Genomic DNA, 21,903 nt, shown 5'->3' with positions numbered 1-21,903 from the left:
ATCTCTATCAAATTGCTAGTGGCATTTTTCACAAAACAAAAACAAAAAAATTTAAAAAAATTTGTATGGAAACAGAAAAGACCGCAAATAGCCAAAACAATCTTGAGAAAGAAGAACACAGCTGGAGGAATCACAGTCCCTGATTTCACACTATACTACAGAGACACAGTAATGAAAAAGTATGTTACTATCACAGAAACCAGACACATAGATTAATGGAACAGGATAAAAAACCCAGATATAAGCCCATGCACTTATGGTCAGTTAATCTAAGACAAAAGAGGTAACAATATGTAATAAAGAAAAGATAGTCTCTTCAATAAATAGTGTGGGGAAATCTGCATGACTGCATGTAAAATATATGGCAAAACCAATACAATATTGTAAAGTTAAAAAATAAAATAAAATATTAAAAAAAGAAATAATTAGCCGTTCCGGCGAGGAGGCCGCGCCAGTGACAGCGATGGCGGCGGAGTCGGCGCTGCAAGTTGTGGAGAAGCTGCAGGCGCGCCTGGCCACGAATGCAGACCCGAAGAAGCTATTGAAATATTTGAAGAAACTCTCCGCCCTGCCCATTACAGTAGACATTCTTGCGGAGACTGGAGTTGGGAAAACGGTAAACAGCTTGCGAAAACACGAGCACGTCGGAAACTTTGCCAGGGACCTGGTGGCCCAGTGGAAGAAGCTGGTTCCTGTAGAACGAACCACAGAGCCTGACGAACAGAACTTTGAGAAGAGCAGTTCTCGGAAGCGCCCCAGGGATGCCCTGAGGGAGGAGGCAGAGATAGAGGGGGACTACCTGGAAAGCTGGAAAGCCTCCAGCAGCCAGTCATACAGTCCTGATAATAGAAAAAGCACAGAAAACTCCCAGAGCTCGAGTGGCCTCACAAAGTATCTCACAGTCATGGGAGGAGAGATGAAAGAAAGAGGTACCACAGAGCTTCTCCAGTTTACTCTTCAGATCATGAGTCTTCCGATTATGGCCATGTTCAGTCCCCTCCACCATCCACCAGCCCTCATCACATGTTTTTGGACCATTACAGACCCCTGGAGGAGGACCATGAGCCCTTTGTTCCCCACCATAAGCCTGGCAAAGGCCATAGTAACGCCTTTCAGGACAGACTGGGAGTCAGTCAAGAGCGACACCTGGGGGAAGCCCAGGGGAGAGAAAGCACGAGTCAGAGCAAGGAGCACAGATCTTCCCATAAAGAAAAACGTCCACCGGATGCCAGAGGAGACGGGAAGTCTTCTCTGATCAAAGAAAAGTCACACAAGGTCGTCTCCAAAGAGGAAAACCGGAGGCCGACCTCTGGGGACAGCACAAAGGAGAAACCGCCCTCTGGTGTCAGGAAAGAGAAGGAGAAGGAGGGCAACGCCAAGAAGAAGGTCTTACCCCCCGTGGAGGTGGCTTAAGACAACCACCTTAAAAAGCCCTAGAGACTCCGAGAAAACCAAATCAGACAAAAACAAGCACAGTCTAGAAAACTCAGACATGGGCAAGGGGGCAGGAGACCTGTTGCCCAAGGCAAAAGAGAAGGTTTCTAACAACCTGAAGACTCAAGAAGGGAAAGTCAAACCTTCGCATTCAGATAGAAAGTCGGTGGCTTCCTTCCCTAAAGGTGAGGAGGCAGATTCGGATGATGAATTCGAGAAACCCACCATGTCTTTTGAGTCATACCTCAGCTATGACCAGCCCCGGAAGAAAAAGAAAAAGATTGTGAAAACTTCAACCACGACTCCTGGAGAAAAAGGACTTTAAAAAATGATTCAAAAAGCACTAGTAAAAACTTGGGCTCAGTTCACAAATTACCTAAGGTGAATGAAAACAAGCCTGGGAAGCTTCCGCCAGTTGGAGCCGACTCAGCCAAGCTGAAAAAGGTCCCCAGCGATGTGTTGCCAGTATTACCTGACCGCCCATTACCTGTGATCCAGGCCAATTACTGTCCACTTCCTTCCCCTGAATTGATGTCATCTTTCCAACCAAAGCGAAAAGCACTCCTCTCACCCCAGGAAGAGGAAGAAGCTGGATTCACCGGAAGAAGAATGAATTCTAAGATGCAGGTCTATTCTGGTTCCAAGTGTGCCTATCTCCCCAAAATGATGACCTTGCACGAGCAGTGCATCCGGGTGCTTAAAAACAACATCGACTCGATCTTTGAAGTGGGAGGCGTCCCATATTCTGTCCTTGAACCTGTTTTGGAGAGGTGCACACCTGATCAGTTGTATCGAATAGAAGAGTACAATCACGTATTAATTGAAGAAACGGATCAATTATGGAAAGTTCACTGTCACCGAGACTTCAAGGATGAAAGGCCGAAGAGTACGAGTCATGGCGGGAGACGTACCTGCGGCTTCAGGATGCACGAGAGCAGTGGCTGCCAGTCCTCACAAAGAACATCCGATCTGCACACGCCAATAAGCCCAAAGGCCGACAAGCAAAAATGGCTTTTGTCAACTCTGTGGCCAAGTCACCTCGTGATGTTCGAAGGAGGCAGGAGAAATTTGAAACAGGAGGAGCAGCTGTGCCTGAAAAAATCAGGATCAAGCCAGTGCCGTACCCCACAGGAAGCAGCCGGGCTTCCTTCAGCAGTGGCAGCAGCAACAGCTTTAACGCCAGCCCCGAGGAGCCGGCCTATGATGGCCCGAGCACTAGTGGCGCCCACACAGCTCCAGTGGTCAACAGCACCGTTTCCTATGATCCTAGGAAACCACCCGTGAAGAAAATTGCCCCAATGATGGCCAAGACGATTAAAGCTTTCAATATCAGGTTCTCCCGACGATAAATCGAGGACTTACCTTGGAAATGAAATCTGGGGGGAGGAATACAAGGACGGTGGGGGTTGGGGAATGGAACTTCCAGAGGAGACCAGAGCCTTTCACTCCGTGGAAGCTTTCCATCCCCGTGTCCTGCACCGTCAGCGGGCGTGTGCCCAAGCCGGTGTCCGCAGCCGCTGCCTCCTTGCCTGGCGAGCACTTCAGAGTTCTGAAGACGTGAAGCTTCGCTCTCACCCAGGATTTTAAGGTCGATTGTACCTTTGTTGTTAATTAGCTTCTTTGTAAACTATAAGACATAGTTTTAATTAATAAATATTGCCCCCAGATTGTAAAAAATAAATAAATAAATAAATAATTAGAACATTCTCTAATACCACATTAAAAAATAAAGTAAAAATGAATAAATGAGCAAAGACCTGTAAGACAAGATACTTAGTAAGACAAGATCTTAGAGGAACACATAGGCAGAATACTCGTTGACATAAATCACAGCACTATTTTTTTGGATCTGACCCCTAAAGTAATGGAAGCAAAAGCAAAAATAAACAAATGTGACCTGGTTAAACTTAAAAGTATAGCACGAAGGAAGCCATTTAAAAAAAAACAAAAAGACAACCTATGGAAAAGAAGAAAATATTTGTAAATGACATGATCAGCAATGTATTAATTTCCAAAATATACTAATAGGGTTCAAAGTAAATTTAAAGAGAGTCCCAACTCCAGAGGCTGAGAAGCAAATTACTTTGCTTGTGCAAGACTTCAGGTGGCTGTTGACTGTGGTCCTTGATAGAACTGCTTCATATCATGATTTCATGTGCATGCAGGCACGTGCACGCGCGCACACACACATACACACACAGAAACAAAAATGTCACAAAACAACATTACTATTGCTCTGTGCTCTGATATTTTCTGTGATTCCAGTTCTATTCTACTTCATATAAAAGACAAAATGATGATCACAATGCACAAAATTAATTTCATCATCCACCGACTACATCTGAAGTTTGACAAACACTGTCCCTGCCTGTCTCCCTGTTGGGCTGGGCTCCTGGTCCATGTTAGCATCACATCAGAAACTTCATTGTGTTTCAGATTGTCACAGCAGCCTTGCAAGGCTAACCCTAGTTTCCAGTAATGGAACTGTCTTGGAAAGATAAGTAATTTACCCTGAGTCTAATAACTAATGAGATGTTGAATCAGAACTTAGAACTGTCTGACTCCAAATTTATTTTTTGTTTTCAATAAATGTTAGTTAAACTGAATGATGTTCTCCTGAGATATTTTTCCCAAAACATAACAAAAGTTTAGTAAAGTCAGACGATATGACTCCTCCTGTTTTGAGTCTCCTTTGGAGAATATCAGTTTTGAGTCTCATTTGGAGAATATCAGTTTTTGAAATGGGCTTTTTCATTTATGTATTATGGGCTAATAAGTGTGAGGAGAAGATATTCAAAATCTTACCCCTCCCCAGCCAAGAGACCTTTGTCTTTACAGTGTCTTGTTGGCTCCGAGATGGAGAAAAATCTGTTGGTTTGGTTACTTGAAGTTAACTTGTCTATGTGCAGAAAACGTACATCTCTCTTCCCCTCAAATGAGTAGCAAGCAGTGATGCTTGTGTGTCAACACCCTGATTTAAGCAGCCTAGGAAGCTGAGAGCAGACTCTGCAGAAGGGGGAGCCCAGTACTGTTTCTTTGAGTTGCCCCACTCAGGTGAGCCAGGTCCACATCATGTTCCCCGAATCCCTGTTACCTGTGATCCTGGGAACAGCAGCAAGCTTCTGGGGTCATCTCTCTCTCCCAGGCTTATCCCCATCACTGTTGGTCCTGCCATGAACAGGTCAGAACTGGGGGAGGTGTGATGGCAGCAAGGACCTGAGTAGGAACCAGAGACAGGGGAGTGGGGACATAGACCATCAGTCCTCAGGGGAACTTTAAAAGATGAATACTTTATTTTTTTAATTACACAGAAGTTACATATCAAAACAGAAAAAAAAAAGATGAATACTGTGTTCTTAAGAAGTACTCCTCAATTTGTATTCAAAATTTCAGGAAAAAGCAAAAATGAAAGCTTTTCCTAAATAATTTCCTTAAACACAACAGGTAGTTGAAGTGTATGTGTCCTTTGTGCTCAAGATCTGAAGTAGTTAAGTATATTCCCCAGGAAGAATGCCAGTTGAGATTACATTCAGGGAGTACCTGCTTACTTGAAAGGACCTGGATAATGGAGGGAAGATGGAGAAGAGAAGGGCGAGGAACACTGGGACCAGCCTCCCCTCACCTCGCCAGTTGTTTGCGTAAAGTTCATAGATAACAGCTAAAGGATGAGAAATCGCCTGCATGGGGGATTGAAAATTACAAAGAGTAAAAAGTTTTTATAAAAATATGAGGTACAATGATGGTTATTCTCCTGACAAGGAACTCGTACTATTGCTTAGATGGGTGTTAATCTTTGTTTCTAAATTCAAGAGTTTTAGGGGAAACTTTAAATTTGAGTCTCTGGATTTTTCAGTTCAATTCAACAATCATTTCGAAATGTGCATTTCTGGTGATTTTTAATGCTTTGTAGGCTTATCGGTCACTTAATCAATTTTGTGCAAATGAAGCTCCCTACATAGTATATTTTTAATTTTGGATTTTCCTTAGGGATATATCTCTTTTGGTGGCACACTGTCCTGTGCCTTCTGCTTTCATTTCTTGATCACTAGACTTAAAACTGAGACAATAGGGAGAGAAGGTATGGGAGGCTCTCTAAAGTATCATTCTTCATCATGACTAGGGAAGAGAAATATTTGTCTTCTTCATCTTCTCAGACTTTCATGAAGTTAGAAGGAAACTCCAGCCCCAAGACCAGGCAGGATTTTGAGGCTGGTGATTCCGAGCAGTTCCAGGCACTGTGGAAGAGTCAGGTCTCCTCTTGTTCCCACATGTGTGCCTCCCCTTGTTCTGCCCCCTTCACTGAAAGGAGCCAGTTGGGCTCTTCTCTGCTGCCCATATTCTTATGACCTGGCTTACTAGAGCCTTCCAGAAGAAAATGTAAGTTGTCTACATGAGCTTATGTACATATTCTGTCCTGAAACTCAGGAGGTATATGATTCCAGTGTAATTTACTTGTGGCTCCTCTTGATGATGAATAGGTAGATGAATAGGAAAAGCTATTTAAATAATTTTATTATGGCTCACATCACAGTGGGTTTCAGGTCCTCCTGGCCTTGCAGTTAGTAACAAGGTTCTGTGAGGCAGGTCATCCTGACGCACAGGTGAGAGAACGTGGGGACCAGCTGATGCAGAATCAGAGGTGATTTCTCCACGGACAGAGGTGCCTCAAGGCCCCAGGAGCTGACGTTCTCTTTGAACGTGTGGGGATGTTCCATTCACACCTGGGGAGAGATTTCCAGATCCTAGAATACAGTCTGACCAATGGAGAAAGTAACCTAGTTTATTCTTCATTGCCAAAGTATAAATACTGAATGGTTTTGCTTTGAAGCATAAGCCTCAACTAATCATGCAGTTGATGTTTCCCAGTCACACCAGGATTGACAGTTAATTTATGTAGATCTTGATGTAAACTTTCTCATGTGATTATAATGTCAGTTTGTGTGTGTGTGTTTAACCAGATATTTATTACCAGAATGGCAAATTTTTTTAAAAAATAAAATTTTCCTTTCTTTTCTTAATTTATTTTTTCTTAAGATGAAAATACTTCTTAAACACTTTCTTCTTTTAGTGTTTAACAGTCTAGAGGATTTTTTATAGCACACTTTGTACAATGGAAAATTATTTTAGAGATACTGTTTTGTAAACATACATTTGTAACTTTAATATTAATAATTGCAGTGAATTTTGATATTTTGTATTTTCATTCTTTTCTATAAGCATTGGTTTAAAATGAAAAGAGACAACAAAAAAAAAAAAAGAAAAGAGACTAAGGTAGTAATGTTCACTATTTCGTGGTATTTAGGAACCTGTTTTATTCATTGGAACACTGAGGAAAAACTTGGATCCCTTTAATGAGTATTTGGAGGAGGAACTGTGGAATGTCTTAGAAGAGGTAATTTATGTAATGTTATTAACTTGTTAGCATCAGTATCTGTGTGTGTACATTCATAGCATTGCAAGTAATTAAGGGAAGCTTATCATTTTAACTGTTTACTTTCCAGGAGAACAGTGATGAGATGGGTACACTTAAAATGTGTATATTGATAATGAAAACCAATAATATAATTCCTCATGTTTTCATTTTAGCTTTTTCTATAGAATCCCAAGCAACTAGATACATTATTTTGTCCTTAACAGAGCTTATTACACTAGACATTAAAACTGTGGGATCACATTCTATGAGTGACCTAGTAAATTAATTACCCTAATTACCCTCCAATGTTCATTTTATTCCTCTGGCCTTAGGGGCTATCTAAGTGGAGACACTAGTTTTGCATTATTAACTGAAAGATAAACAAGATCATTCCAATACAATGCGATGAAGTTTCATAAGGAAGTGTTTATAAAAGTAAATTATTTAGTTGGAATGTGATGATTACTTATTGGCGATTATATCATTTTAATGCTGCAGCATGAATGCAGGTAACAGAACCCTGGTGTTTTGGCTCAGTTTTATATAGATACGTTAATTTCTAGAGGAGTTTCTGTTATTTGTGCTGTGTTTCCCCTTGCCCTACTTCACTGAATTTCCCTACCCTTGCATGAAAAAATTTTGACTATTAAGTTGCTGTTGGTTTGTATATTTTAATACTAATTATTTTGTGTATTAGCCCTAGTTTTGCAAATTGATTCTACTGATGGCAGAAACTTTAGATTTCTAAACCATACACAGACTTCTAATCTCTCATGGAACCTAGCTCTGTCTTTTGCTTTTAAAACGTAGCACTTGATAAATAGGTACTAAATGTTTGGTTTATTTCTTCATTTCAGAGAAGTATGCCTTATTTCTTTAAAAAAATTTTGTGTTACACAAATCTAGCATCAATAGTATCTCTGTTAGGACACAAGTGTGTCTCATCACACAGGAACCCAAGATCCAGAAACCTGGGCGTCAGCAGCCTATGCATCAGGAACCACATGGTTCAGTCCTTGTGGTGGCAACAGGTTACATGTCCATTTCCCTGGGCCTTCCTTGTATTATGTGAACTTCCTTTATTGCTGGCCCTGCTCTAGTAAAAGCTCTTCCCCATCTGTTGATTGCATTTCCTTGTCTTCTTCCAGCCCACAACAGTCTTTCTTTTTGAGAAGTAAGAAGGTTCCATGAAATGTGGGAACCATCTGACACCTGTGTTAACCTCCTGTGAGAAGTGTTGGCACCTATTAGATACACTACACAGCAGGTTACTTTAAAAATGTTTATGATAACAGAAATAGGGTACCTTATAAGTTCAGTTTATTGTTTTTCAATTTTGCTCTATTTCATTATTTTCCCAACCTCAAAAATGATCTGAAGTATTTCATATTGAGATGTACAGTTTTGAATAGTATTATTTGCTCCACTTTCCTTAAATTATAACTTTTTATATGCTTTCCACAGTTTATAGTGTGATGTGATATTCTAAAGCCAGTTAAATTGTTATTAGAATATAATCCTTTTACACGTAATAATAGTGTTATATGTAAACTGTCTATATGGATTTACTTTCTAATTTATAGGAACAGATATGTCATATGATGAGATTCACTTCTGCCTTCACACTGCTAACAAATATCTCTGAGAGCTTCTTAAGCATCGTTGCAGATTCTGGGTCTATCACAGTCATCAAGAGACACAATCTCTATCGTTTTCAAGGACATTCTCTTGCATAATCTAACACAATTATCTCAAATAAGAAATAAAACAGTAATATTACACTATCGTCTAATGTGTTCAGATTCTCCAGTTGTAACTTCTAGTTATTATTGTCTACTGCATCTGTTGCCCTTTTCTTCCATTCTAATACTTTATACCTTGATTTTATGATTATACTACAGAGAGCTTTGATATTCATATTATCTCATAACTATTCCTGATTCATAAATAAATGCAGTGTCTCAGAAAACAGTATTTTATGAAAAACACTACCCCTTACAACTCTTATTTGTCATGAAGCAGATATGGACAACCTGAAGGAAAAGAAAAAAAACCAGATTAGTTTTGTGATGTCATCCAACTCAGGAGTAAGTGTGAGATTATTTCTTTGAAGTTAGAATGTCAGTCTTAACAAAGACCAACCACTTGCACCACAATTCAAATTTTACCCTTTAGAGTTTGTACACCTTGTATGCTGTCACTAAATACCAATACCGTATTTAATCCTGACTCAGAATTCTGCTTTCTAGGGATCGGATTCCATCAGGAGCACAGTTCAGGAGCACATTCGTGGAAGTGCTCCAGCATTTAGGATATCACAAAAATGCTACTCATTCACCCTTGGTGTTTTGTTATCTGACTTTGTACTGTGTCACATAACTTATTGGCCATCGATCTGTTGGTTTCTTAATTAGAAGTGTATTTCTTCTTTGTTCTTTCACTTTAAATACAGCCTGAATTGGCTTCTTGCTCCATAATATTTCTCCAAAATGAATATTCATTGAACTGACCCCTACCACCAAGTGTTCTTTCAGATTATATTTGGTGGTTAAAGATTTGTTTTTTTAATCTTATGAGTATTATTTTATGAAGATAGATTAGTATAAACATCACATATATCCATATTGTGGGGGAGATAAAATGTAATATTTTATCTTGTTTTTGTGAGTTTTCATTCACTGGAAGACATTTATGATATTGAAGAAAATGCACTTGACTGGTCCACTATTTATAGACTAAGCTTGGGAAATGTCCCAGGATTACTAATGTATAAGATGGAGTTTTCCATTGTTTAAATTTGTATTATTTTAAACGTTAAAAAGTTGTAAATTGTTAATAAGATTATATCTTTAGAGAACCATACTTTCTCTAATTTTTCTTTTTAATTCCTTTTAATGTACCACCTCTTATGCAAAATGTACTTTGGTAAAGTTGATTAAACCATAAAGATCCTTTTAGATTTTCTGTTTAAACCACATTGGGAGAAATAGCTTCAATTTTTGAGACTTTCTGAACTAATTCCTAGTTGGGGGTTGTTGGTGGATGGCATGTGGCAGGGATGGGGGGACACTGAGATCTTTCTGTCCTGACTTGACTCTACCAACCATCTTTCTCAGTGAACACTAACTGGAAACAGCTTTTCCCATCACAGGGCTGTATATGTAAGATACATAAGAAGTCATGAGGACTTCAAAGCTCTAACATTCTAAGAGGCTTTTCTACTTCAGCAGTCATTTGTTTTCGAAATTTTGTTCTTTCTGTATCCACAGGTACAACTTAAAGAAGCCATCAAAGCTCTGCCTAGTGAAATGAATACCGAATTAGCAGAATCAGGATTGAATCTGAGTGTTGGACAGAGACAACTAGTGTGCCTTGCTAGGGCTATTCTCAGGAAAAATCAGATATTGATTCTTGACAAAGCCACATCCAATGTGGATCCAAGGTATGTAGCTGGGGTCCATGAAACCTGGAATCCAAATTGTAAATGTAGTAAATGGAAAACATTTAGTGATGCTGAAAAGTGTTTCTATGCTCTCTTTGACCCACAGATATCTTTTAATAATGTTAATCACAAAGGAAAACAAAGGAAGAAAGCAAGACAATTATATGCTGTTAATATTGTTATGAGGCATCCTAAGGAAGCTGGATTTCAGCTTCTGATAGTTTCAAGCAATTTCAAGGGAAGACTATTTTCCATCACTTTATGAAAAATAGTAAATTTCTAAATAGACTTTTTATACTTAGTTTTTTAGGAACAAGATTATATGTTAAAGCATTGATTTTTAATTTTTAACTCTTGTCTGCCTTTCCTGTCTTCACTGAAGTATATCAACTTCTCTGATTCCAGAACTGGTGAGTTAATACAAAAAAAAATCCATGAGAAATTTGCTGACTGCACTGTGCTAACCATCACACACAGGTTGAGCACCGTTATTGACTGTGAACAGATACTGGTAAGACCCACACCATTTCAGTTGTTTTCACTTATATTCAATTTTGCACTGATCCTTCCTTGTAAAACTTGATAGAAACCTCCAGTAATTTAATCTTCTCTTGGTTTCTCTTTTCATACCTGAAAATAACTCGAGTAATTAACTTTACTTTCAAAATGTGCTATTAAATAATATATCCAATAACCTTATATTTTCATATAATATTAATATATTTGAATTGTTATTTTTTAAGACATCCAGTCATGAAAATATTCCAAACCCAAGTTATAGCTTCATATTTCAAGAGGCTAGAACACAGTCATTTTCACTGTGTCACAGTTGTTTCAGTGTTTTTTGATTCCCTTAATCAAAAAATTAACCTCTCATTTAGATTGCCAGGAGGTTGTTGGCTAAGGTTGCAGAATTTTTCAGCTCCTTCTGTCAGAAGGGAGTCCATGAGAAGAAAGGGCTTCGTGAGAAAAACAGTATTTCAACTGAAAGGATTTAATATAGGAAATTTGCTACATAAGAATAGGAGGTTAGAAAAATGAAAGGAAACACTGGGGTAATGATTTTAGGAAGCAGCTACCATGTCCTAGGACAGATATTCAGACCTAAGAACTCAGAAGAGAGCCCCTACAGTTGGTGCTCAAGCCTCCAAGGAGAGGTCACTTACCAGTTGCTGGTCTTACGTGCTGAGGAAGCATGATGGGGCTATTTCTCCATGTGCTAATGGAAGCTTGGAGCTGGAGTCAGGTCCCCCTGCTGAGGTGACGCTGCAGGAACAGCCAAGTCAGATAGAACATTAGCTCTGTCCCACTTTCAGTCTCCCTCTAGTGCCCGCTTACTGGCACAACCTAAAAAAGGCCAGCTTGCCAGAGAGCCTATGAAATCTGACTTGCAGAGACTGAACCTGTGCATCACAGGTGAGAGTTTAGAAAGGAAGGCAAATCAAGGCGAGAGACTAGATAAACAACTAATAAGTCTCTTATACAGTAGGTCTAGGCACTGCACATGCAGTAGGCTCCAAGCTTTGGTCTCTGGACATCTGTCTAGTATCTTCCCTCCAGATTTGATTGGCTCTTTCCTCTCAGTAATTTAATATTTCCTTCCTTATTTTCTTTTCCTTCCTCCCTCTATTCCTTATCTCTTTTCATCTTCTTTTTTTGTTGTTTCCCTCTGCTGCTTGCTGAGTTTCAGTAAATGTTAGTGTGTGGCTTTATAAAATGATATAGAAAGCATGGCTCAGAGGAAAACCTTTGGCTGCATATAATCCCAAAAGGCTGTGTTTGTCACTCAGTCATGTCTGACTCTTTGTGACCCCATGGACTGTAGCCTGCCAGGCTCCTCTGTCCATGGGATTCTCCAAGAAGAATACTAGAGTGGGTAGCCATTCCTTTCTGCAGGGAATCTTCCCAACTCAAGTATTAAACCCAGGTCTTCTGCATTGCAGACAGATTCTTTACTGTCTGAGCCACAAGGGAAGTCAGTCCAAAAGAATGCAAGATATATTTAGGTATTTTGATGGTCCACACAAAATAGGTAATAATCAGTAATAAACAGTAACATCCAAACTTCCTTATGTCTTATGATATCGGAACTGTCTCTTGATTTCTTAGACGGTTTCTGGAATATCACCACCACACCCCCGCCTCGGATTTCACATGCATTGTCAGATGGATCATCAGTGGGGACATTGAGTAGATAAGATATCAGGCTGTCAGGATTGAAGCACTGCCTGTAGCCTCACTCACCGAGCTGGACATACAGAGAAGTGAGCTCCAAGGAGTCCAAGGATAGGAGTGGGGCATCCCCAACCACAGGAATACTCTAGGCTCCAGTAGTGTAGCCAGTTGTCTAGACTAGAGCAACTCAGTAGGAAGCCAACTCCACCTGCAAACTTTCATGAGGCACTGGGTTAAATTCCAAGACTACAGTAGAGTAGCTCAAATTCCAGAAATGTTTTTTTAGCACCTAGTAGTCTTAAACCCTCATTTTGTGTTCTTGAATGCTAATTGGAAAAGTAGCCTTTCATCTCTCCTTTTTTCTTGTTGCTTTGTTGTTCTTATCTCTTAGCACTGCATATTTTGAAGACTGTCCCCCAAAGCATCCTTCTTCCATAATAAGTAAATAATGCTGTAAAATTTACCTGTTTCAAGCCCTTTGTCAGGCTTTAGAGGCAGCAGCAGAAAGTTTGCTTGATCTAGCTCAGTTAGGGGTCTGTTCAAATAAATTATTTGTTCCTAAATGTACCCTGCAGCTTTATTTTTGGTATTCCAGTATTAATAGGAGCAGATTATTTTTATTATCTAATTCTTAGAAATATTGTCACCTTGAAATGTGTGATTGGTTAGGGAAACAGTGAGGAAGGACAGAGTTTTGAAAGCCTCTCCGCTAGTTATCCCTCAGTCTTATCCCTCAGCACCTGGTTCACAGATGTGAACGTCTGTATCCCCTGAACCAATCAGCTTTGTGGTTGTTATCAAAGTATGTTCAATTCATTTAATGCTTTAATTTCTCGTGTGTGTTACTTTCTCAGTCATGTCTGACTCTTTGCGACCCCATGAACCGTAGCTTGCCCGGCTCCTCTGTCCATGGGATTTTTTAGGCTAGAATACTGAATGGGTTGCCATTTCCTACTCCCTAGGATCCTCCCAACCCAGAGACTGAACCAGGGTCTCCCACATTGCAGGCAGATTCTTTACCATCTGAGTCACCAGGGAAGCCTATCTTCTGGTAAATTTCTGTAACCTCAATTTTTTCTCAACTGATTAGTGTACGAATCTTTAACATGCTTTAACAGAGCAATTTACAGCCTGGACCCTCTCCACCTTTCTAGTTCTGTCCCACTTTGCTCCCCCCCCTTCCTTTACAGCTAAAACCATTGATGGTCTTCAATTCTCCAAATGCAGTGTTCCCTCTCTCTCACAATTGTGCCCTCTCTTGACTGTTGGTGGCTGAGACTAAGGTGTCCGCAGTAGAAATGGTGAGATGGTTGGATTTGGGGGAGGTAAGAAAGAGGAGCCAAGTGATGAATTGAATGTGGGACCTGAAGGGGGAGAGAGGAATCGATGCTGGTGTCTGGGTGTGGAGACCAAGCATCTGGGTGAATGGGGAAGATGGAGAGAGAAGAGACATGTGAGGGTTCTCTTTGGAGCCTATCACCTTTGCAATGACTGGATGTCATTGTTTTTTGACAAAACAAAATTATTGTTTTCCATGATGACCTTGTCCTTCAGTGCAGAGCTGCCCTTCCTACTCCTATGTTGGGAGACCTTCAGTTTAAAGGTCCCTGATTGAGGTCATCAGTGATGTCACAGGGAGGTCCCACCAGGAGATGTAAACTCAGCCACTTGTTTACATCTTGGTCTGAAATGTTTGTGGTTGCTGACTCCTCTTGTTGGAACAGCAGGATTAGACCTTAGAGGACTAAGAGACATGCATCCCCCAGCTTCAGAGTTGGGAATTGTCCTCTGTGCTCCAATCACCCCAGGTGTAGATCTTATATTTTGATCTAGAGCTTCTGATTACCAGTTGGTTTTCAATTCAGCAAATCATCACAAATAACAAATAGTTACTTTTCAAACCTTTGATTTTTGAATCAGTTTCTTTATTGCTTGCTTTAGAGGTACAGGCATACCTTGTTTTATTGAAGTTCTCAGATAGTACATTTTTTTTTTGTTTTTACAAATTAAAGGTTTGTCAGCAAGTTGAGAAAGTCTATAGGTACCATTTTTCCAACAGCATTTGCTCACTCCGTGTCTGTGTCTGCTAAGTCGCCTCAGTCATGTCCGACTTGGTGTGACCCCATAGACAGCAGCCCACCAGGCTCCCCCGTCCCTGGGATTCTCCAGGCAAGAACACTGGAGTGGGTTGCCATTTCCTTCGCCAAAGCATCAGAGTGAAAAGTGAAAGTGAAGTCGCTCAGTCGGGTCCGACTCTTAGCGACCACATGGACTGCAGCCTACCAAGCTCCTCTGTCCATGGGATTCTCCAGGCAAGTACTCTCAAGAGTACTTGATCAGCAATCTTCGGTGTTATTTGCTGAAGTCTACAATGATAGTGTTTTTCAGCAATAAATTATTATTATTATTTTAGTTAAATTTTAATTGAAAGATAATTGCTTTTCAGAATTTTGTTTTCTGTCATACATCAACAAGAATCACCCATAGGTACACCCATTAGCAATAAATTATTTTTTAAATTAAGGTCTGTACATTGTTTTCTCAGGCATAATGCTGCTGCACACTTGCTAGGCTACAGTGTAGTCTAAATATAACTTTTATACAGCCTGGGGAAGCCAGAAATTTTGTGTAACTGACTGTATTGTGATATTCACTATATTCTGGTATTCCGGAACTGAACCCTGAATATCTCCAAGGGATATTGGATTTGTAAAGCAGGTGACTGTCTGTTCTGAAAGCTTTAATGTGGACATGAGATGAGTCAACCTGCTACAAAACTGACGCTCCAGAGGGCAGGCAGCCAGCCTGAGGGAGGGGCTGGGGAGGTGACAGATGTTGATAACAGGCATAACCAACAGGGTTGTCACCATGAAGTCCTGTGGTTATAGGTGCTGAAGCTGTTGTTGTTTAGTTGCTAAGTTGTGTCTGATTTTTGTGCCACCCTATGAACTGTAGCCTCCCAGGCTTGTCTGACCATGGGGATTCTACAGGCAAGAATATTAGAGTGGGTTGTCATTTCTTGTAACAAGTTCATTTTGTTTCAGTGATGAATATATTTGCACAAAAACAGAAAGGTAGGGTTTTGTTTTGTTGTTGCTCAGTTGCTCAGTCATGACTGACTCCTGGAGACCTGATGTACTGCCACACACTAGGCTTCCCTGTCCTTCACCATCTCCCAGAGTTTGTTCAAATTCATGTCCATTGAGTCAGTGATGTCATCCAAGCATCTCATCCTGTGTCGTCCCCTGCTCCTCCTTCCCTCTGTCTTTCCCAGCATCAGGGTCATTTCTAATCAGTTGGTTCTTCACATCAGTGGCCAAAGTATTGGAACTTCAGCTTCAGCATCAGTCCTTCCAATGAATATTCAGGGTTGATTTCCTTTAGGATTGACTGGTTTGATCTTGCAATCCAAGGGACTCTCAGGAGTCTTCTCTAACACTGCAGTTCAAAAGCATCAGTTCTTCAGCACTCAGCCTTCTATGTAGTCCAATTCTCACATCCATTCATGACTACTGGAAAAACCATACCTTTGACTATACGGATCTTTGTCAGCAAAGTAATGTCTCTGCTTTTTAAGATGTTGTCTATGTTTGTTGCAGCTTTTCTTCCAAAGAGTAAGCGTCTTTTAATTTTAAGGCTGCAGTCACTCTCTGTGGTGATTTTGGAGCCCAAGAAAGTAAAATCTGTCACTGTTTCCATTGTTCCCCCATCTATTTGCCATGAAGTGATGGGACTGGATGCCATGATCCTAGTTTTTGAATGTTAAGTTTTAAACCATCTTTTTCACTCTCCTCTTTTGCCTTCATCAAGAGGCTCTTTGGTTCCTCTTTGCTTTCTGCCATAAAGCTGGTGTTATCTGAATATCTAAAGTGTTTAGTATTTCTCCCAGCAATCTTGATTCCAGCTTGTACTTCATCCAGCCTGGCATTTCACATGATGTACTTGGTATAGAAGTTAAATAAGCAAGGTGACAATATACAGCCTTGCGGTACTCCTTTCCCAACTTGGAACCAGTCTGTTGTTTCATATCCAGTTCTAACTATTGCTTCTTTTCCTGCATACACGTTTCTCAGGAGGCAGCTAAGGTGGTCTGGTATTCCCATCTCTTGAAAAACTTTCCACAGTTGTGATCCATAGAGTCAAAGGCTTTAGGGTAGTCAATGAAGCAGAAGGTGGTATTTTTCTGAAATTCTCTTGCTTTTTCTATGATCCAACAGATGTTGGCAGTTTGATCTCTTGTTCCTCTTTTTCTAAATCCAGCTTCCAAATCTGCAAGTTCTTGGTTCACATCCTATTGAAGCCTAGTTTGAAGGATTTTGAATGTTACTTTGCTAACATGTGAAATGTGTGCATTGTGTGGCAGTTTGAACATTCTTTGCCATTGGAATGAAAACTGACCTTTTCCAGTCCTGTGGCCACTGCTGAGTTTTCCAAATTTGCTGGCATATTGAATGCAGCACTTTCACAGTATCATCTTTTAGGATTTGAAATAGCTCAGCTGGAATTCCATCACCTCCACTACCTTTGTTCATAGTGATGCATCTTAAGGTCCACTTGTCTTTTCATTCCAGGACGTCTGGTTCTAGGTGAGTGATCACACCATCATGGTTATCTGGGTCATTAAGATCTTTTTTGATACACTTCTTCTGTGTATTCTTGCCACCTGGTCTTAATATCTTCTGCTTCTTTTAGGTCCATACCATTTTTGCCCTTTATTGTGCCCATCTCTGCATGAAATCTTCCCTTGGTATCTCTAATTTTCTTGAAGAGATCTCTAGTCTTTCCCATTCTATTGTTTTCCTCTATTTCTTCTTTGTATTGATCACCAAGGAAGGCTTTCTTATCACTCCCTGCTATTCTTTGGAACTCTGCATTCAGATGTTTATATCTTTCCTTTTCTCCTTTGCTTTTCACTCCTTTTCTTATCTCGGCTGTTTGAAATAGTTTTGTTTACTCTAAATAAATTAAGCAAAAGACTTGTTGGGAAACAACTGACTTGGTTAATAGCTGTGTTTTTGTGTTGACCCTTCAAAGGGATTTACTCAACTTTGGTTCATTAAGTACCATTAATATTTCAGAATTCTATTTTATAAAGATGGTCTCTCAATTTTAATTTTATTAAACATAATGGAGTCATAAGGACAGCTAATTTAAATCTTTCTTACTCCCTCCAAAACAGTGGGAAAAGACAGATAAATTAGAAATCCTCTTTCTCCTAATACTCACCTCTGTCTCTGTGTTAAAAGATGGGTTCTTCCTGTAGTTCTTAGGATTCACTGGGTGCTTGGGACCTGTTTTCTCTTCAGCCAAGAGCATAGTTCTACCCTCCCTTCTGCACACTCCAGTCTTCATATCACCTGCATTCTCCCTAGAAGCAAGAGCAAAGGAGGCAGATGAAAATCTGCACTTGCTGTAACAGTGACCTGTCTGTGTTCAACATTTTCACTGTCTGCCATTATTCTTTGGAAATGAATGATGAAGGACCAAAACCAGGACCAGGAATCTCAAATTCCACCTCTTCTATTTGTAAACAATCTTATGCATATTCTTTACCTCTTTTCCTCTGCTCAAATCTCTGCTAAGTATTTTTGCCAGAGAAATCAAACCCAGAAACTGTTGTAATATACCCACCTGAAAAACAAACAAACAAACAAAAAAAACAGCCCAAACCTAACTAGAGCTTTACTTAAATTCTGTTTTTTACCTTCGTGGAATTTTTCTTTCATAAGCATCTACATGGATACAGTTAGAACATTTCAGAAGAGAAATCTCCTTCAAAAACACGCCAAGAGCTTGCATTCAAGTTTTTAGAGGAAAAATAACTAATATGGAAGTAGAGAGCACAATTAGGGAGAAGAAATACCTTATGAAGGAGGTGCTTACGTGCATATGAAGGGGGTGCTTACATGCAAAAGCAGCAGATTTGGGAGAGCAATTATGGAAGTGACCATGACCCAGCATTCATCATTCCATGGGTAAGAAGAATGATTTATTATTTCAGGACCTAAGAAAAAATTTTGAGTGTCCAGTCACTGAGAAAATCACAAGAACCCATTTTATGAGGGACCCAACTTCCAAGGCTGAACAACTGTCCCTGTGTCACCTAGCAGCCAAAATCAGAGGTCTAATACTCAGATCTTCACCTCCCCACTCTATTTGTCCCTAATGGGATCTCCCTTTAATGTTTGTCACCGTAGTGAAAACTGTTCCTGGCATCTTTTCTTACTAGGCTTTTCTTCCAGCCTCTCCTGCCTCCACCTCTCCCTGCAGCCACTCCATTATCAGTGATGGCATCCTGCCAATGAAAACTAATTGGATATCTTGCAGTGGCTCCATTTAATCTTTATGTGTAGGACAGCTCCCTGGAATATCTGTGGCTGCACTGCACTCCTATTCCTCCCAACTCCCCCTCCTCTCTCTCTATTTTCTTCTCTATCTTTTCCAGTATTTGACATAAATGAGTTTGAAGCCTCCATCCTGAGCCCTGGTTTGTCCCTCCCTCATTTCCCCTCGCACTCTCCGTCTTGTCCACAGCCATCAACCTGAGGCATGTGGTCCTCCAGGTCCACATCCCTCATCCTGTAATCCCTGTATCCCCTGCCTTACCTGTTCCCATGCCAGCTGGACTCATCCTCCCCTTGATTTCACCCTGTAGTCTTCACAGATCACACCATTGGCCGCTCACCCAGTCACACACTGAATTTTGTTTCATTTGTATTGAACTTTCAACCGGCATGTACTGTGTGCCCGTAACTCATCTTGTACAATGCCAGGGCCCTGAGATGTAACAGCAAACAAGGAAAACTACATAACTCTGTCCTTAAGGAGCTGCCAGGCTCATCTCCAGTACACTTGGCCCATGATAGTCCATGTGTCTGGAAAGACCCCTCTCCACCTACCCCTGTTACTGAATGCTCTTTCCTGTCCTTTCTTCAAGGTCTAGTTTATTGCCCTCTCTCCTCCTTGAAGCTCATCCTCAGAACCTCTGACCAGAAGTCATGTCTTCTGTTACTAAACCCTTCTTGTGCTTTTTTCCCTGCATGATAGACACTTGAAATTTTCTTCTCTCTCTCTCCTCTCAGTACAGGCTCCCTAGGGGCAGGGTCTGTGGCTTATATGTGATTTCATCTTCCACAGCATCTAGCAAAGTGCCATCATTGCACTTAAATTTGCAATAAATGTTTGCAGAATCAATTCAGAAATTAATGAAAATTTACTTAAGTGTTCCTCAAATGTGTTTTGGCTGTGTGTTACTCCTGTTTGTAAGCATGATGCTATGCTATGCTATGCTATGCTATGCTAAGTCACTTCAGTCACGTCCGACTCTGTGTGACCCCATAGACGGCAGCCACCAGGCTCCCCCGTCCCTGGGATTCTCCAGGCAAGAACACTGGAGTGGGTTGCCATTTCCTTCTCCGATGCATGAAAGTGAAAAGTGAAAGCAAAGTCACTCAGTCGTGTCCGACTCTTAGCGACCCCATGGACTGCCGCCTACCAGGCTCCTCCATCCATGGGATTTTCCAGGCAAGAGTACTGGAGTGGGGTGCCATTGCCTTCTCCGTGTAAGCATGAAATATAGTTGATTTACAATATTTTGTTAGTTTCAGATGTATAGCAAAATGATTCACCAAAATATGTATATATTTTTTCAGAATATTTTCCATTATAGATAATTACAGGATATTGGATATAGTTACCTGTGTTATACTCAGCAGTGGCCACAGGACTGATTGTATAGGAGACAGGAATCAAGACCATCCCCAAGAAAAAGAAATGCAAAAAAGCAAAATGGCTGTCTGAGGAAGCCTTACAAATATCTGTGAAAAGAAGAGAAGTGAAAAGCAAAGGAGAAAAGGAAAGATATACCTATATGAATGCAGAGTTCCAAAGAAGAGCAAGGAGAGATATGAAAGCCTTCCTTAGTGATCAATGCAAAAAAATAGAGGAAAGCAATAGAATGGGAAAGACTAGAGATCTCTTTGAGTAAATTAGAGATACCATGGGAATATTTCATGCAAAGATGGGCTCAATAAAGGACAGACATGGTATGGACCTAACAGAAGCAGAAGATATTAAGAAGAGATAGCAAGAATACACAGAAGAACTGTACAAAACAGATCTTCACAACCCAGATAATCACAATGGTGTGATCTCTTACCTAGAGCCAGACATTCTGGAATGTGAAGTCAAGTGGGCCTTAGGAAGCATCACTACAAACAAAGCTAGTGGAGGTGATGGAATTCAAGTTGAGCTATTTCAAATCCTGAAAGATGATGCTGTGAAAGTGCTGCAGTCAATATGCCAGCAAATTTGGAAAACTCAGCAGTGGCACAGGACTGGAAAAAATCAGTTTTCATTCCAATCCCAAAGAAAGGCAATGCAAAGAATGCTCAAACTACCACACAATTGCACTCATCTCACACGCTAGTAAAGTAATTCTTAAAATTCTCCAAGCCAGGCTTCAGCAATACGTGAACTGTGAACTTCCAGATGTTCAAGTTGGTTTTACAAAAGGTATAGGAACCAGAGATCAAATTGCCAACATCTGCTGGATCATCAAAAAAGCAAGAGAGTTCCAGAAAAACATCTATTTCTGCCTTATTGACTATACCAAGGCCTTTGACTGTGTGGATCACAAGAGACTGTGGGAAATTCTGATAGAGATGGGCATACCAGACCACCTGACCTGCCTCTTGAGAAACCTATATGCAGGTCAGGAAGCAAGAGTTAGATTGGACATGGAACAACAGGCTGGTTCCAAATAGGAAAAGGAGTATGTCAAGGCTGTATATTGTCAACATGCTTATTTAGCTTATATGCAGAGTACATCATGAGAAACTCTGGGCTGGAAGAAGCAGAAGCTGGAATCAAGATTGCCGGGAGAAATATCAATAACCTCAGATATGCAGATGACACCACCCTTATGGCAGAAAGTGAAGAAGAACTAAAGAGCCTCTTGATGAAAGTGAAAGAGGAGAGTGAAAAAGTTGACTTAAAGCTCAACATCCAGAAAACTGAGATCATGGAATCCGGTCCCATCACTTCATGGCAAATAGATGGGGAAACAGTGTCAGTCTTTATTTTTCTGAGCTCCAAAATCACTGCGGATGGTGATTGCAGCCATGAAATTAAAAGATGCTTACTCCTTGGAAGGAAAGTTATGACCAACCTAGACAACATAGTAAAAAGCAGAGACATTATTTTGCCAACAAACGTCTGTCTAGTCAGAGCTATGGTTTTCCAGTAGTCACGTATGGATGTGAGAGTTGGACTATAAGGAAAGCTGAGTGCCAACAAATTGATGCGTTTGAACTGTGGTGTTGCAGAAGACTCTTGAGAGTCCCTTGGACAGCAAGGAGATCCAACCAGTCCATCCTAAAGAAGATCAGTCCTGGGTGTTAGTTGGAAGGACTGATGTTGAAGCTGAAACTCCAGTACT

General features: G+C 40.5%; 1 protein-coding gene and 1 pseudogene across 1 annotated transcript in view; both read left to right on the top strand.

Moving 5' to 3' along the window:
* Positions 1 to 21,903, top strand: part of LOC100848700 (ATP-binding cassette sub-family C member 4) — a 164,021-nt gene that overhangs the window by 130,159 nt on the left and 11,959 nt on the right. The window contains exons 27-29 of the mRNA XM_024989169.2: positions 6,737 to 6,826; positions 10,117 to 10,289; positions 10,695 to 10,800. Of these exons, the coding sequence (XP_024844937.1) occupies positions 6,737 to 6,826; positions 10,117 to 10,289; positions 10,695 to 10,800 (369 nt within the window). The remainder of the gene's footprint in view (positions 1 to 6,736; positions 6,827 to 10,116; positions 10,290 to 10,694; positions 10,801 to 21,903) is intronic.
* Positions 454 to 2,955, top strand: LOC100851883 (elongin-A-like; annotated as a pseudogene).

Source organism: Bos taurus, unplaced genomic scaffold (genome assembly GCF_002263795.3).
Source record: "Bos taurus isolate L1 Dominette 01449 registration number 42190680 breed Hereford unplaced genomic scaffold, ARS-UCD2.0 Leftover_ScbfJmS_264, whole genome shotgun sequence".
Taxonomy (NCBI): domain Eukaryota; kingdom Metazoa; phylum Chordata; class Mammalia; order Artiodactyla; family Bovidae; genus Bos; species Bos taurus.
The sequence above is the reverse complement of the archived record's forward strand: the minus strand, read 5'-3'. Positions and strand labels throughout refer to the sequence as shown.